General features: G+C 42.0%; 1 protein-coding gene across 3 annotated transcripts in view; it reads right to left on the reverse strand.

The window, feature by feature from the left end:
• Positions 1-16,847, reverse strand: part of ALMS1 (ALMS1 centrosome and basal body associated protein) — a 69,509-nt gene extending 52,662 nt beyond the window's left edge. For all 3 annotated transcript variants that reach the window (XM_077816043.1, XM_077816042.1, XM_077816041.1), the window contains exons 1-4: positions 14,801-16,847; positions 11,154-11,313; positions 8,772-10,040; positions 6,959-7,089 (exon numbers count right to left, since the gene is read on the reverse strand). In XM_077816043.1, coding sequence (XP_077672169.1) covers positions 6,959-7,089; positions 8,772-10,040; positions 11,154-11,313; positions 14,801-16,771 — 3,531 coding nt within the window. In that variant the 5' untranslated portion in view covers positions 16,772-16,847. The remainder of the gene's footprint in view (positions 1-6,958; positions 7,090-8,771; positions 10,041-11,153; positions 11,314-14,800) is intronic.
• Between the last annotated feature and the right edge of the window lie 244 nt (positions 16,848-17,091).

The following is a 17,091-nucleotide window of genomic DNA, read 5'->3' on the forward strand; positions in this document are numbered from 1 at the left end:
GAATTATGGAGAGGTAAAACAGCTGACATCTGCCCCATATCGCCCAGAATAGAGTTGTTTAGCTGAGAGGTTCAACAGGACCTTAAAATCTATGCTGAGAATGTATGTAAACAAAAGGGCAAGTGACTGGGCTACAATGCTACCCTGTTTGCTTACGAGGAGGTGCCCCAAGAATCCACAGTGTTCGCCCCATTTGACCTCCAGTGGGGGAGAAATGTCAGAGGTGCCCTGGGTCGAATTAGAGACTCCTAGGAAGATAGCACGGAAACAGAAGGGAAACTGGTGGCTCAGTATATGCAGTGGTTATGGGAAGATTTAAAATCCATGAAGGGGATAGTGCAGCAAAACCTCACAAAAAGACAGGCAGGTCAGAAAGAATGCTATGATCGCAATACCTGTGTTCAGTCATTTCATGTGGGGGATTTGTTACTGGTGTTACTCCTTGTAATAAAGGACAAATTGCAGACGTGAGGTGGTATAAAGGGTTAAAGATGTTACTTACAACATACAAAGGCCCCAAAGCAGCATTGCACCTCAAACTGCGCATATAAACCAGTTAAATGTGTATCACAAATATGAAGCCATTATAAACGTGATATGCAATGTAGAGGAGGACTTGAAGACAGCTCCACTTATTGATTTGGTGACTGAATGCCATAGTGACACCGCACTAGAGAGCACTGATCTATATAAAGGGTTAACTTGGACTGAAAAATCAAGAGATTAAGGCTGTGCAGCAAAGTCACCAGCAGGTATTTTCCAGCAGGCCAGGCCTGAGTCACAAAATGGTCCATAAATTTAACACTGTAGGAGCAGAGCCTGAACTCAGTGGAGCATAGCGGATGACTGGTAAAAGGCAGGAGCAGGTACGTAAGGAGATAACAAGCACGCTGGAAACAGGAATAATTGCAGAGTCAAACAATCCCTGGGCATCTCCAGTTGTTATGGTTCCCAAAAATAATGGGTCTAAGATTTTTGTTGGTTACAGAAAGCTTCATGTTGTCACTGTTCCTAATGCACATTCTATGCCCAGAATCAGTGACATGCTAGACCAGGGGTGGGCAAACTATAGCCTGCGGGCCGAATCTGGCCTGTCAGCCATTTTAATCTGGTCCTCGAGCTCCTGCTAGGGAGCGGGGTCTGGGGCTTGCCCCACTCCAACGCTCCAGACAGGGAGCGGGGTCGGAGAACACTCCACACGGCTACTGGAAGCAGAGACATGTCCCTGCTCCTGCGCTCCAGCCAGGGAGCAGGGTCGGGCACCGCTCCACGTGGCTCCCGGAAGCAACGGCATGGCCCCTCTCCAGCTCCTATGCGAAGGGGCAGCCAGGGGGCTCCACTCTGCACACTGCCCCCACCCAAGAGCCGCCCCCGCAGCTCCCATTGGCCAGGAACCGCAGCCAATGGGAGCTGCGGGGGCGGTGCCCGCGGATGGGGCAGCGTGCAGAGCCACCTGTCCGCTCCCCCACATAGGAGCTGGACAAGTGACATGCCGATGCTTCTGGGAGCCGCTTGAGGTAAGCACTACCCAGAGCCTGCACCCCTGAGTCTCTCCCCGCGCCCCAACCCCTTGCCCCAGCCCAATCCCCCTCTTGCCCTCTGAACCCCTCAATCCCAGCCCAGAGCACCCTCCTGGACCCCAAAACCCTCATTACCAGCCCCACCCCAGAGCCCACACCCCAACCCCATGCCTCAGCCCTGATCCCCCTCCCTCCCACCAAACCCCTCAGTCTCAGTCTGGAGCACCCTCCTACACCCCAAACTCCTCCTCCCTAGCCCCACCCCAGAGCCCACATCCCCAACCAGAGTCCTCATCCCCTCTTGCATCCTAACCCCAATTTTGTGAGCATTCATGGCTGGTCATACAATTTCTATTCCCAGATGTGGCTCTCAGGCCAAAAAGTTTGCCCACCCCTGTGCTACACAAGGCAAAGTTCCTGAGCACCATGGATTTAACAAAAGGGTACTGGAATATTCCCTTACACAGTGAAGGGCAGAAAATAAAAATGCCTCCATGATCAATTCTGAACTCAAAGTCCCAAGTGTTGCCCTTTGAGTTAATTAATGCAAGAGCCAAATTTCAGAGGCTCATTAACCAGATGTTAGCTGGGTCCAGGATTTTGCTTTAGCCTACATAGATGACATTGCCAAGTTCTGGACAGATCATAAAAACCACTTGGGATTGTCCTGAAGAAGATCAAAGATGCAGATCTTGCAGTCAAAATGTAACATAAGAGCAGCCAAAGTCCCTTACCTTGGTCACTGCGTAGGATGGGGCCAAATTTGCCAGAATCTGTTGAAAGTGGAATCCATTGTTGTGACATTTCCCAGGGTACCCAGGATTGTAAGGCACCTTGCTACCACCTGCCCTCAGAGTGAGGAAGTCTTGTTTGTGCCTACTGGAGATCAGCTCCCTGACTCCACCAACCATGGGAAACACATATACTCCACTCCCAATATATACAGGCTCCAATATCCCTCTGCAGGTTAGCGATAGGCACACTCCAATCCCCGAACATCTCCCTGGAGTATCCAGACCCTGCTCCACTGGACACTCACAGTATTCACAGATTCACTGCTTCCAGAGAAGCAGTACACTCCAGCTTACCAGCTTCATATCAGATCACCACTCCATTTTACACACAGCACTTAGATATGTTTATAGTGAAAACAAGGAAATATTTATTCAACAAAGAGAAGAGATTCAAATGATAGCATATAAAAATATTGAAAACAAATCATAGAATATATTACAAACATAGGATATCAGGGTTGGAAGGGACCTCAGGAGGTCATCTAGTCCAACCCCCTGCTCAAAGCAGGACCAATCCCCAAATAAACCATCCCAGCCAGGGCTTTGTCAAGCCTGACCTTAAAACCTCTAAGGATGGAGATTCCACCACCTCCCTAGGTAACGCATTCCAGTGCTTCACCACGCTCCTAGTGAAAAAGTTTTTCCTAATATCCAATGATTACGTATAAAATAAAATCATAACATGCATTCTATAACCTAGACTTATTTAACTAGATACTTTTATGTCGTATCAAGCAAACTTAACTCTAAAGTCCTTCCAACATTTTTCAGCCCGGCCTGGCTATGATCCTTTTTTCATATGAGAGAACATGCTTCCAGCTTTTCACGTAGGTAAAGAATACTGTGCATCTCTTCAAAACCTCAGATATATCAAAACAGTCTCTGATCTTCATTCATAAGCTGGACAGACTCCTGCAGTGTGTTCCTTCCTGTAGATTTCACCATTGCTTGCCGATTTTGCAGTCTTGGTTAGCTAATGACTCCGTATGCAAACAGACATACCTTGTGCAACACACAATGACCACACAGAGAGACAAGCCTCTACCTGAACAGATGCCTCAACAGAACCTGTCTGAGGCACGTCACCACCTGGCATTACATGTTCTTTTCCAACAGGAGGCAACAGATGCTTCTATCTCTGTTTAGACACGAGAGTATTGTATACTGTATGCCTCAAAAAAGGATGCCTATTTGCATACTGAACCAGATATCAGTCAAAAGATTGTGAAATCTACAAGAGAAAAATCTACAGGGAATAAAATAAATTTATATATATCAGTTGGTGAGGGGGAGAATGGGTGTCCTGTTTATGACTGAAATCAAAGGATTAGGCTAGTATGTCAGGGAATGCAAAGAAACACAGGATCCCTCACTTGTGGAGGTGACAGTATATTGCATCTCATGGAAGAAGGGTCACAGCCAGCCTAGCTGTAAAGCACTGGTGAGCAATACTTTAGACATGAAAGTAGCTTGTTAATTAAGTCTAGGTTCTAGAATGCATGTTATGATTTTATTTCATATGTAGCCATTTGTTTCCAATACTACTTCTTGATAATACTTGAATCTCTGATCTGTTACATAAGCTTCTACTTCATTTCTCTGGAAACATATATAACTGGTGTGCGTTAAGCAGAGCAGTGATCTGAGGTGTACCTGGTGTTTCTTTGGAAGCAGCAGATGTGTGAATACTGAGAGTGTCCAGTGCAACAGGGGCTGGACATTCAAGGGAGATGCTTGCAAGGCTCGGTGGTTTGTTAAGTGTGCTAACCTGTAGAGAAGCAGTGGGACCTTTGGAGACTTAGGGTGAAGTGCTTGTGTTGCCCATGGAGTTGGGGAGCTGACCCCAGAAGGCATGGGCAAGGCTTCCTCACTCTAAAGGCAGGTGGTAACAAGATGCCTCAAAACCCTGCGTACCCCCAGGAAGCGTCACAGGAGCCAGCAACAATTGCAGTGCCTGCCTTTTCCTAAACACAGAGACTGCTTCCTATTACCATCACAGCAAAGTGTTTGGGAGGATGCAAAGCCATGGTCTCCCTTCCTGAGTCTCTCCCCACCTTGGTCAGAGTTGGATGCACATAATACTCTTAAAGGATGGTACAAGAATGTACATTCTCCCTGCATGCTGGGGAGCTCCAGGTTGCTTTATGACTCTCTGAGCTCTCCCTAAGACAGGGAAGCTCTGTACCATCCTCAACTCAGGCCCTTACTTTTAAAGCACAATCTGGCTTAGCAACAGGAGTTTTAGACAGTGAATATTTATTGCCGAATTGTAAACATCCACTTACAGAGCTTTGCAATGGGAATATTCATATAATGAAAGTAAATCTAGAAGAAGAAATTCAGAACAGGCACATTCTTCTATCTCTAGATATTTTATGCTTTCTAGGTTCCATATACCCTTCCTGCAAACCGTCAGTTTTTCCTATAACCATTATCTTTTAAAGAACCCATTTCTACTTCTCTTTCGCAACCTTCTCTCTAGACTGGTTTCTCTGTTTCAAAATCAACCTGAATGTATTTGTCAGTGTAAAAAAGAGCAACAGTACCTATGACAAAGTAGCAGAGGTTCAGAGTTCAGGGAACGAGGTGCCTACTTCCAGTAGTGTCATTGGAGTGAATATGACATTATTAGATGTATAGATCAAATGTACAGCTGTGTAAAAAAAAACACCCCCCCCCACACAAACTGCAGCATTGCTGAAGCCAGTGAGGAAACATCACTGCTCTAGAATTGCAGAAAGCAAAAAAAAAAAAAAAAAAAAACACTAACCCCAAAACCTGCTATTTTCCCCCAACATTTTCACACTTAAAAACTGCTTGTAAACTGCTTGTGAGCCCCCTTGCCCAGTCAGAGTTACATCCTGGCAAGATGAGAGTCTGAAGAAAATATAAGAGGGAAAATCATTGCACATTACCTCCCACAATAGGTTACTCATGACCTTATGGAGGTATGCAAATATCCAGTGAGAACACTGTTAATATGAAATCTAGTAAATTTCACAAAGTAAGCTGAAAGTTCCAGGCGTGACACCTGCCTGACTCTCCATGATTATTTTTGTAGTTTACAATCATACTGTCTTTTTTTTTTTTTTTTTTAAACAAACTATTTCTCTCTCATCTGTTGCTGTATGAAGGATCCACACAAACGATAGGGGAAACAAGCTGATTGAATATAAGTGAAAGCACAGAAACTGATTGTACAGAGTGCAGCCAAATGCATCAAGTAAAAAAATACAGAAAATATCTGGTCTTTCGGATCTGTCAGTTACAGTAGGCTTAGGTGTTAATTGAAATGCCAGATAATTTTCAGGGAGAATTGTGATTTAAAAAAAAAACAAAAAAAAACTACACTGTTATTCTATGCCAGTGTTTTAGGCCACATTTGAGCAAAGCACTTTCTTACTTAAGTACTTTGCTGAATCAGCACCTTGAAGAAATCAACCTAATACCTCTAGGTTTGGACTTATGTATGGTAGTAAACAGATCTTTTATCATCCATCCATTTGCTCCCTCTCATAGTTTGGACATCTGCATGATTCCCCTCTTAACCTTTAGTTTGAGACACAGAGGTCTCTTTCCTCTGTATTTATGAGAAAGTCTGGAATTTTATTTCGTCAGGTTCTCCATATAAGGTTTATATCAAAATCAGAAAAACTTCGAGAGTTACCAGAAAAAACAAGCGTTTCCAGGTTAATGTTCCCTGCATCATCCCCACTGTTAATAGTTAATGAATCATAGAACACACAGATAATATTACCCATGACATTCTTTAGTTCAGGACACAATCAATTATTTTTATATCAGCTGTGTGATTTTTTGCCCTCCACAGCTCCCTTTTCTACTGGAGATCTCAGGCCCAGGAAAATTTATCAGAAAGCAGAATAAGATAACTGTCGCTACGCCTTTGTGGACTACTAAAAGATGTGAGCTTTTCTTGGGGAGACAGCAGGTGAGGGACAAGTCATCAGCACAGATTCAAATTAAAGTTTCTTGTGCTCACCTTAAAGGCTGTGGCCAATTCTGCCCCTCCCTACTTGTCATTTATTGTCAATTCCCATATCAACCTGGCCTTCTCCATTCTGCCAACAAGCAAACCTCACCAACCCATTTGTTAGCTTTTCAGACAAACATCTCCATACTTTCACCCGTTCTGCCCTTTTTGCTTGCAAACTTTCCGTTAAATGATCCATCAAGATTTCAGACACAGAGGCAGCCACTCATAGTTCCAAGGTCCTCATGGCATAGCTAACACTAGTTCAGACAAACGCTGAAAACAAATAGAAATTCAAGGGCAGATTGGAGACAATATACTCTGTCAAGCTTACTCATCAATTCCACTCAGGATGCAGTATACGGAAATATATGAATCAGAAGTGTTCTGAACAGAATATACAGCAGTGACAGTGGCAAGTTATCATCAAATTTATCACACTATTTCCTCTACATTTCAAGCTACATGGAGAATTACATTTCATTAAATGTCACCAACACTTATATGGTAAATCATCATTGGTGGTCAGATATCACTGTAAAATACACTGAGTCAGTGGATATAAGACAATCACCACACCAAAATAAAAAAATCTGTAGCATTTGTCCCCTTCCAAAATTTCCCCTAAATTAGCTTTATCATCTCCTTTATACCTTGGCTAACACAGACTTCCTGGCACTCAGAAGCAGCTCTGTCTTGATCTCGTCTATTCTCTGCCTGTCCTCTTCATTCAGATCTGACACAGAACCCTGAGGCTGGCTAGTCAGCTTCAGCTTCACCCATGCTGTGAACAGAAAACATAAAACAGAGAGCCAATCCCTTTATGATGCCATTTTAATTTTAGAGAGAAAGCGTGCTATATGCTAATTATCAGGATTGGGTGGGAACATACATTAGTATCAGAAATACCATACAAGATAGAATGACTAGGAATAGGACTAAATTTAAATTGACTATTATGACACCTTCTAATGACAGTAAGTGAGAACCTACCTGAATGATGCACTGTAAAGGTGCAGGTACTGTCTGAGCACTCCCTTGCAACCTAATGTGTTGCTGCAGCTGGGCCCCACCTGTAATTTTCCCAAGTGAAGCAGCAATAGCTTCCACTTTAACAACCCAGAGCAAGGAGAAGCCAACATACATTAAGCACATTTTAATAAGGCTTCAGGGCAGGTATCATTACATCAAACAGTTCTCAGTCCAGGAATCACCACAACAATAAATTCATCAAGCCCAGGTTCAGGGCTCCCAATCTCACAGTACACACCCAAGTCTCAGAATTGGGCCAAGTTTGGCTCCAGGCGCCTCAGGGAGCAATTACCACCCAGTGCAACCTTCCTGGCTTCTTCTCCCCTCTTTCACCCCAGCTCTACTTCCTGTTTATATAACTCAGCCCCTAGACCAAGGCAGGGTCTTGTTATTTATCCCCAGGCTGCAGGCTCCTGTCTATCCCTTTAAGGGATATCAACCTTTTTCCCCATACACTTTCTCATGTACCCACTGCCTAATCCTCATAACACAATCATCTCTCGATCCAGAGTCAAGTAACATTTTCCTACCAAATGTCTTTTAACCTAGGACAGCAAGAATATCTATCTACACAAACAGAAAACAGTCATATGAAATAGCTTCCTTTAAAGATATACAGAATCAACAACCATGTTAAGAGTTCAAATCACAAGTTAAGGTAATCCAGCCCAATGGTCTAGTATCAACAATTTGGTGCCGTCTATGAATTATTTTGACACTTACGTATTCAAGGGTAATTATCTCAATTTCCAGGAATGAGCAGGGGAAGGGGAAGTCTCTAACTTTAAACTACATGAAAAGTAACCTCAATAGCAAATGCATGACTATTTTCAACTGGTTTTGGAAGACCACCTTCCTCTATAGTTTACTAATATGGCATTTTTACCTGGCAAATTCAGTGTTTTAATTCCATGGAGTTTTGCATATAATTTTAAATCTATGTAATACTATAGTTTATTCTAAGCTGGGACAGAGTACAAAGCTATTAATCTGTAAGAAGACTGCAGATCAAAAACTCTGGGACAGAAGTCTCACGTACCCACAGGGCAGAGTTGATGCAAGCTTCCCCACATCACTGTGCCAGTATAACTCAATCCTGATCTGGAATGGCCTTTCTAGGTGTGAAAAAGTAATAGTCTTCATAGCCATTCATTCCTTCGCCTCTCTGACCAGACAGCCAACAAGGGTGCCAATTAGTGCAAATTGTGATAAGGATACCTGAATCTCAGAGGGTAAAGATTCGGTCACCATCACCAATGCCTAATTCAAAATGGTGACACCAAAATGGAAGGCTCCATATATCCCATAACCAATCTGCTGCATCCCAAAAGAATTTTTAAAGCAGCCTCTATTATATTCATCAAAGTAGGATTCAGTGTTCTCACGTCTTGCGTAAAACCCATCAGTCATTTTAGATAGTGATTTGCTTCTTACCACGAGCTTTTCTCTCCTCTTTCTCCGCACTTTTTAGTATTTGTGTTGCATGTAGCACAGGAGATTCATTTTTCAGAAGACTTTTGACACGGGCAGCTAGTGAATCTACACTGCTACTATCATCGCTCTCTCGAATGCCATCTCCCTCTTCGCTGCCAGCCACATTGGTTTTAGTTTTAGCCAAGGCATGCTGAAAATCCCCAAGGTCACTGGTGATGCTGCCTAAGGGCTCCGTGGCAGAAGGATTCCACAGTTCTAAAACCCTTTCAATGCTTGATTTACTACTTGTACTACTCTTTGTAAGAGCCATGAGAGCAGGCAAGTTTTTATCTACTGTTGCACTACTGCAACCCTCCGGTTCTGACCTCCCTATGGATTTTGCTACGCCACAAGCTTCCATAGCTCCCTGCTGTGTTGGTTTAGTCGTCTCTTCCACAATTTCTTCCTTGGTGGGTAAATCAATAGCAAGAGAGCTTTCCCATTTTAAACTGCGCCTGTGGGGATTCAGGGTCTTCATTAGCGAACTATCTTCTTGCATGCTTCTTCTGGTCAAGGACTCATCCCACGATAATATTCTCTGAAGTGCTGGACTGATCTCCTTTGCTAATCTGGAATCTTCAGAACCATCCTTTTCAATTGGCACTGATGAAAAGTCGCCGACTTCTTGGAAAGGGGCAACAGAAGGGACAGGATCAAACTGAGTCAGAGCTATATTTTCTGCCTCTACTAAAAGTTTCTGGATCTCTTTCAATGTGTTGGATTCAATGAAGGAATCATTTCCTTGATCCTTATTTAAATCATTAACTGAGGCATCTACATTTGAAGACAGTGGTTCTCCACCAACATCCATTTCATCTGCATCTCCAGCCAAAGGACTAGCGGACAACTTCTCTAGGCTGAGGCCAATATCCCTAGACTCAAATTTATCTATCAGCTTTTGAACACGTTTTGAAACAAGAGTGTGACCCTCTTCAAAGTCAGAGCCAGCTGGAACCGTATGAAGTATCTGGCTCAGTTCAACAGATTTTGAAACAGCAGAAGATTCTGAGCCGCCTTTGGTGGAGTGTGCAGCAGGTAGCTCCAGCTGATGGTAGGCAATACTGCATTGACTCAGTGGTTTGTCTTTGGAAGATCTTGAGAACTGAAGTGAGAGCTCAGTGGGTAATGGAGTATCAGGGCCAGCTTCTGAACCCATTGGTATAGACATGCCGAGTGTGGAAGCACCAGAGTTAAAGCTTATCTGAGTAACGTCAAATGCAGACAGAGAACCTGGGGAGAGGGAAAAAGATTAATTAAGGGTTATGGGAAACATTCACCTCAGTGTAGAATATCTGCCTTGTTCCAAAGGCCTCCTAAAAGGTGATTATTCTAGAAAATATATAAGAACCTATATAAGAAAATATACAAGAATATGGCTTCTACTAAAACTGTTTATGATCATGGTTTACTGAAATAAAGCCTTTTGATCATTTGGTACAAACTTCTAGGATTTATGTACACTAAGGAAACTTTCAAATAACTAGAAACATTATGAATCTAAATGTCTAAGTGCTGAGATATTCTAATTTGATGTGTATTCTTTGCAGAGCAATAAAATGAGAGTACTCATCAGATCTGAAATCCTAAGGATATGTAGAGAAACACTCATGATACTTTAAAAAATAAGTAAAATAAAAACAGAGTGCCTGATTGATATATGCATGGGAGAGAGTTGCATCCAGCCACCTTGGCTCAGAAAGGCAAATCAACTCAATGCAGAGACTCCTGGGAAGACAAGCAGTAGTGACCTTCAAGGAGTTGGTCTGAAAAGTATTAGCTGTAAAGAGATTGCAAGACTGCTCTCCTGAATTGGGTACGAGATCTGGATGCCAGATCAAGGAGGAAATGTTGCATAAAGACTTATGCAGTTCTCTAACCAGCAGCAATGTATATTTCAACAAACAATTCACTGTGAAGGCATGCTATGGAAGTTGCCATAGATCTAGTTGAATGTGCTTTCATTTGCCCCACCTACTAGGTCACAGAATCATGTATTTATTAGTCCTCAACAATTTTTGTTTTGAGGTGGACTCACTCCTGGCTATATCCCCAATTTTGGGCCTCTGGATTGGTTGTATTTAGACAACTGGGTATGACTGTCTACCTGTACCCTAGTCACATATTGCACCAGAGAAACTAAAGAAAGAGAGAAACAAAGATACACTTTTCCCATTATGAAAATATCCTTGTAACACTTTTGTGAACAGCTCTACTTTCAAAACTACTGGAGGCAGAAAGCTGGTAATTGGCACGGAAACACCCCTCACTGAGGAGAAATAACCAAGTGCATGAAGTGTTCTGTTCTCTAAGATTTTTGTAGCATGCCTCTGCCTTTCCCCATACCTTCAGATAGCTGGACGTGCTTTGTTAAGGTGTCAGTGGATTCCTTCAATGTTCTGAGCTCTGATGGGGAAAATTCAACCTCCCTGATTGGTCCTCTGGGTACAAATGGAGTCAGTATAGCTGAAGGTGACTGATCAATGCCAAGATTACGAAGATACATCTGACACAAAGGGGGGACATGGAACAAAGAAAGCAATAAATATATATGGTACTATTATAAAGGAACTCAGATTTTAACCTACCCCAACCACCATCTCCAAAACACACAAAGTTTCTATTTTCAACATCCCCCTGCCCTTGAAAAGTTTGTTTCAACCTGTTCTCCAGCAGATGTACCAACAACAAACCAAGACCATTGCATTTATTACACATCAAGCCATCCCTCCACTTGGTCTTAATTTTAGGCCTCCTTCCCTTGATAGTATTCCTTTAAAATGGTTACTAATTAAAATCTGGAAGGAAAAAATGAGGCTTTGGTTTAATAGCCCTTTCTATCAAAATGAGAACATGGCACAAGGGAACATACCCTCCTCCTGTCCAAAAAATACCTTAAAACTTGGGCTGGGCATCAGGAAAAATTCCTTAACATTCCAATTACACCATGGGACAGTCTCCAAAGGAAAGTGATGGAAGCCCCATTGCTGGAACTGTTTAAATGTCTTATTGGACAAAGCAGTTGTGAAAGCATTACATGGTACAAGCCTGCACTGGCAACAGAATGCTTCCTTTTGTTTGTTTTAAGCCTGCTGTTTATTAATTTCATTTGGTGACCCCTAGTTCTTGTGTGTTGTGAGGAGTAAACAACACTTCCTCATTTACTTTCTCCAAACCAGTCATGATTTTATAGACCTCTATCATACCCCCCCCTTACTCATCTCTTTTCCAAGCTGAAAAGTCCTAGTCTTATTAATCTCTCCTCACATGGAAGCAGTTCCATACCCTTAATAATTTTTGTTGCCCCTTTCTGTACCTTTTCCAAAATATCTTTTTTGAGATGGGGAGACCACATCTGCATGCAGTATTCAAGATGTGGGCGTATCATGGATTTATTTAAAGGTAATACGATATTTTCTGTCCTATTATCTCTTTCTTTCTTCATGATGTTCTTATGTTCTGTCCCTACTAAACAAGAACAGTTTGACTCTAAAGAGAGCACTTGAGATAACCCCATTTTTATATCGAACCAGCTGCAGCATACCCGTTGTGATTGCTGGAAAGTTTCTTCAAGATCATCACTTGGATTTGCTCTTTAGAAAATACAAAAGCTTTCTGAAGAAACTGTTGGGGTTTTTTATTAAAACTTTTTGTAAATCTGTTGACTTGATATTTCACATTTGTCTAATCCCTTGTCTGCAGCTCTACACCATTCTAAGTGATTTTATCAGATCAGTGACTCATGAAGAGTCAGATTACCTTAAGTAACTTCTTCCTCTTCTCACACTGAATTCAAATTAGTGGGGTGGGAGGAGGTATTGTTTCATATTCTCTGTGTATATATAAAGTCTGCTGCAGTTTCCACGGTATGCATCTGATGAAGTGAGCTGTAGCTCACGAAAGCTCATGCTCAAATAAATTGGTTAGTCTCTAAGGTGCCACAAGTCCTCCTTTTCTTTTTGCGAATACAGACTAACACGGTTGTTACTCTGAAACCTGTCAAATTGGAGAGGAACTGACCAATTCTCTTCCCTAGTCAACCTAAAGATCAGAGGAGAAATCAAATTGCCTTGTCACTCCAGCTCCTACCCCAAATAAAGGGAGAAAAGAAAAAGCAAATATTCTGAATATGCTACTATAACAGATTCAAGGGACCTCCCCGGATCAGCTAGGAAAATGATTCCCCCTCTCTCACAAAGTCTGCAACACCAGTGAAGACACTTGCCAGTTAAGCAAAGCTTTATCTGATTCCTTCTCATAAGGACGGTTTAAATTTCGCCTCATCTGTATTATACATTCTGCACTGGCTGGGGAATGAACAAAATGACTTTATAGATCTTTTCCATCTCTATTTCTATTATTGTATTATAGACATACATATTAATAGCCAAATGCATGATCAAACCTCCTGAGTCCTGTCAGTGATTTATGAGAAGAGAATTCCTCAAAACGAATATTAAAGGGGAAATGCTAATTCTATTTAGAACAGAGATAGTTTGTAGTCTCTGATTCTTACCTTTAATAAATTTCACACATCTTTCTTTCAATATTTATCTTCCTAGGCAACTGAGAATAGCTTTATATGCACACAGAAGCTGTTCTAAGATTATTTCCCAGTGTAAATTTCAAGGAATTTTCAAGGAAAATAAGAGTAAAAGTCTGATTCCAAAGACTAAATTGTTATTACAGAAATCATTTTGCAAGAAGAGGAGCCACTTATTCTGAATTATAAAGTCCATCATTAACATACATCTGCATTTAATTTTCACTAACACTCATCAGCTATCAGCAAAGGCAAGTGTTAACATGGCTGCCACCTAATCTGGCAGCCATCCTATATCTAGCCACTCTGAAAAGAGAGGGAGGGGAGACTGGATTAGCAAAATAAGATCCCATTGGTCTTTATGTAAGGAACTGTAGGCAGAATGGCTATCATTTTTGTGTGTGTGTGTGTGTGTGTGTGTGTGTGTATTAATCATCAGTTGTTTAAGACTTTTACACTGGGGCAAACTTAAAGAAGAAATAATATTTATAGAAGAAGCCATCTGCTTCGCCAGGAATTTTCCGTGTTGCTTTGGCTATTATTGAAGATGTGTGGGTGTGTGAAAAGTTCTCTCTCTTGCATCCTAGCTTTTCCCCAGGGTCTGTGGTAGAATCAAAACCTGACATTTGGGACATCACAGTCTGCTTACGTGGAAGAGACTGGAAGGTCATAAATGGCTTGCCGTTGCACTGCAAACAGAAATTCTAGCACCTTGTCCTTTATTTCAAGGCTCTGCTTCGCTCAACCCCAACCTATATCACTGACCTTGTCTCCTTTTGCTTTTATTCTTACCTTCTACATTCAGCCACTGTCACCAGCCTTAATACGCCATATATATCCTTTTCCCAGTCCTGCCTCCATGCTACCCTCTACACATGGACCATCCTCCCTAAACCCATTGCCCAGGCATTTCCACTGTCTTGTTGAAATATACCCTAAAAGTGTATTACTTCCAGATCAACAATGAGTACTTAAAATACTGATTCAACATTATGGGACAAATTCACTACTGCCATAAACAGGCACAACTCCATTTCAATGGTGCCATGGCCATGTTAGTCAGTAATAAATTTTACCCTGACTGCAGAAAGAGTGTAAGAAAACATTGTAGGAGAAAGTGGGTTTAGAAGATTTTAGTTGTATATATTTTAAAGTTATCTTCAGTGAAGGAGTCCTTTAAAATTACTTGGCTCAGTTACCTTATTTAGAAACTAAATCATATTAGCTAACATCTAAGCTGAAGAAGTCTGTAGCTGTAGCACCAAATATTCTTACCACACATGGGATATTAAAAGCTTCTATAACTACATCAGTCTCTCCATACAATGGGCTCTTTCTTGTGATGTTCAAGCACCTTCAACTCCTATTTCTTTTAACACAAGTTGAGGCCGCTCAGTCTTCCTATGACTAAACCTAAAGAAAAGTGGCAAAATTACAAGCAATATCTTACCGGTATTCTTTCTTCAATATTTATGTCTTTTTTATCTGGAGTTTTCAAAGTAGGAGCCAAGAAAGGAATGACGTTATCCCCTTCTAAACTGGTGAAAAAATCCCTGGCAACTACTGAAGAAGAGCTTGCAGAGGTCAAGTCAACATGGCTACTTGCCTGTGAACTAGCCAGGAGGTTTAAACTATCTGGAGAAATGTCATTGAAATGATCCATACCAATCTGGCTAGTAGAGAGTTCTGGACCATGTGACTGTCTGGTATTGTTTTCAAGACCATTGTGTTTCTCTTGCTCACCACTTGGATAGCATTCCTCCTCTCTGAGAAGTTGAGCAACCCTTTCACTGGAAATGAAGACATTTTGATCTGAATTTTGTCCTATGCTATTATTATCGTCATCACCACCACCACCACTGGACCCAGTAGTGACAAGAACAGCTGTAAACTGTGGGGTTGTGGAGTCTCCTAACTGAGCACCACTTTCTCTAATTTCAGGCATTCCAGAAACTCTGCTCTTGTCTTCTGTAGGCTGAACAACTTCATCTGGGTTTGTTGCTTGAACAACTTCAATCTGTGAAGCCTCTCTGCTGATAACATGTACTGAGTTGTCAGACTGAGACCTGATAAGTGGTGAAGCATGTGCTGACTTATCACAGGAATGCAAACTGGTCATTGAACCCGTCCCGCCAAAGGGTGCAGCTAAACCACTCTTGAGGTTACCACTGCTGCTGCTCTGCTTTGATAAAATATGATTTAAGGAATCAGCAATTGCACTGTAGGCTTTCTTCCTTGGAGAAACTCCACTCAAGCCACATAAAGCCAAAGCATCAGGTATCTTCTCCATTGGCTGGTTCACGTTCCAAGCTCCTACCTTTTCCATGAAATTAAGGGTAGGGAGAGACTGGATTCTTCCAGTACGAGGATACACTGTTCTTAAGGACTCACAACTTTCACTGTTTGTTTCCTGTCCACTCTGGAATGCATGATGCTTCTCAGCAGAAGAAACAAGTGTATCTGTAGATGAGTTCCTAGAAGTTTCTTCATTTAAACAAGTAAGAGAAGCCTGAAGATTTGATCTGATAGGAAGGGGCTTACCAGGTACTTCCTGCTTCTCACTTCTGCTTACAAATATCCCCGGGGTGGACTGATAGATTGGTTGAGCTAAATGTCCAAAGAATGAACCATCATCTATAGGAAGATTAAATAAAGGTGAAATGCCTGTATTTTTATGTCCCCTTTCTATGGTGAAGTCTGAAAGAGTTAATTCACTTCTGTTAATTCCAGACGGGATTTCCACAACAGTATTCTTCTCACTGCATGTTCCACCAGATTCTACACTAGCTGTGACTGGCTGGTCAGATGCGCTGTTCTTGACACTAGTTTTGGACATAGCAGAGAGAGGCTCCTCTTCCTGTTTCCCAGACATTTTAGAAAACAGTTGTTTTTGCTGCTCATCTAGAATGGTTCCCAGGGGCTCCATAGTAACACCAGAGAACCACAATCTGCCAGAGTCATTCAGATCTGAACTATGTCCCTTGGACAACATGAACATTTCTGAAGGCTTTGCAGAAAACACATCTGGGGCATTGGAATTTTTAAAAGGTTCTCTCCTCAAAACATCAGAAAACATATTGGAGGAGTCAAGCTCAGGAACACACTTTTCTTCTTCCAGCTTCTGATGTGATTCTCTTACAAACACTTTTGACTCCCTGTCAGAAAGCTCAATATTTCCTACTCGCTGCATTGTTTTGTTTTTCCCTGGGTCCCTAGCCGATATGCTCTTGCATGAAGAGCTTTCTGAAGATGAGAACCCACCATGGCTCGATAATCCTATTTCTTTTTCCAGACGCTCAAGGAGGAGAGGAGCTGGCACATTGCTGTCTAAAAAGAAGTTATTATTTACAAAACCACTAGTGGCTTCCTTTGCAGCAAATACTTCTGTAGGCTGTACTGTTTCTGGCTCGTTTAGCAGCATTTTTCTGTTTGGGTCTGTTAAATTTTCATCTCTATTAGGGATGAAAGACTTGTTAATACCAAGTTTACAATTTTGATCTTCAGCCTTCTCCTTCCTCTCCACAGGTATCTGTCCAGAAAGACAAATGGGGTGCTGAGACAAATAGCTGGTGCAGCTGACATCACAAGGTTCTACAGTGCTGACTGCAAGTGGATGCTCGGGCAGGGTCAAGCAGCCACTGACTAAGTCTGAAGGTATTTCAGTGGCTGCCAGCTGCACAGCTTCACTGATCTGCAAAGGCTTTGAATGCTGCTCAGAAGCATCAGAAACATCAGAGGTTC

This window comes from Eretmochelys imbricata, chromosome 4 (genome assembly GCF_965152235.1).
Source record: "Eretmochelys imbricata isolate rEreImb1 chromosome 4, rEreImb1.hap1, whole genome shotgun sequence".
NCBI classification, from domain to species: Eukaryota; Metazoa; Chordata; order Testudines; family Cheloniidae; genus Eretmochelys; species Eretmochelys imbricata.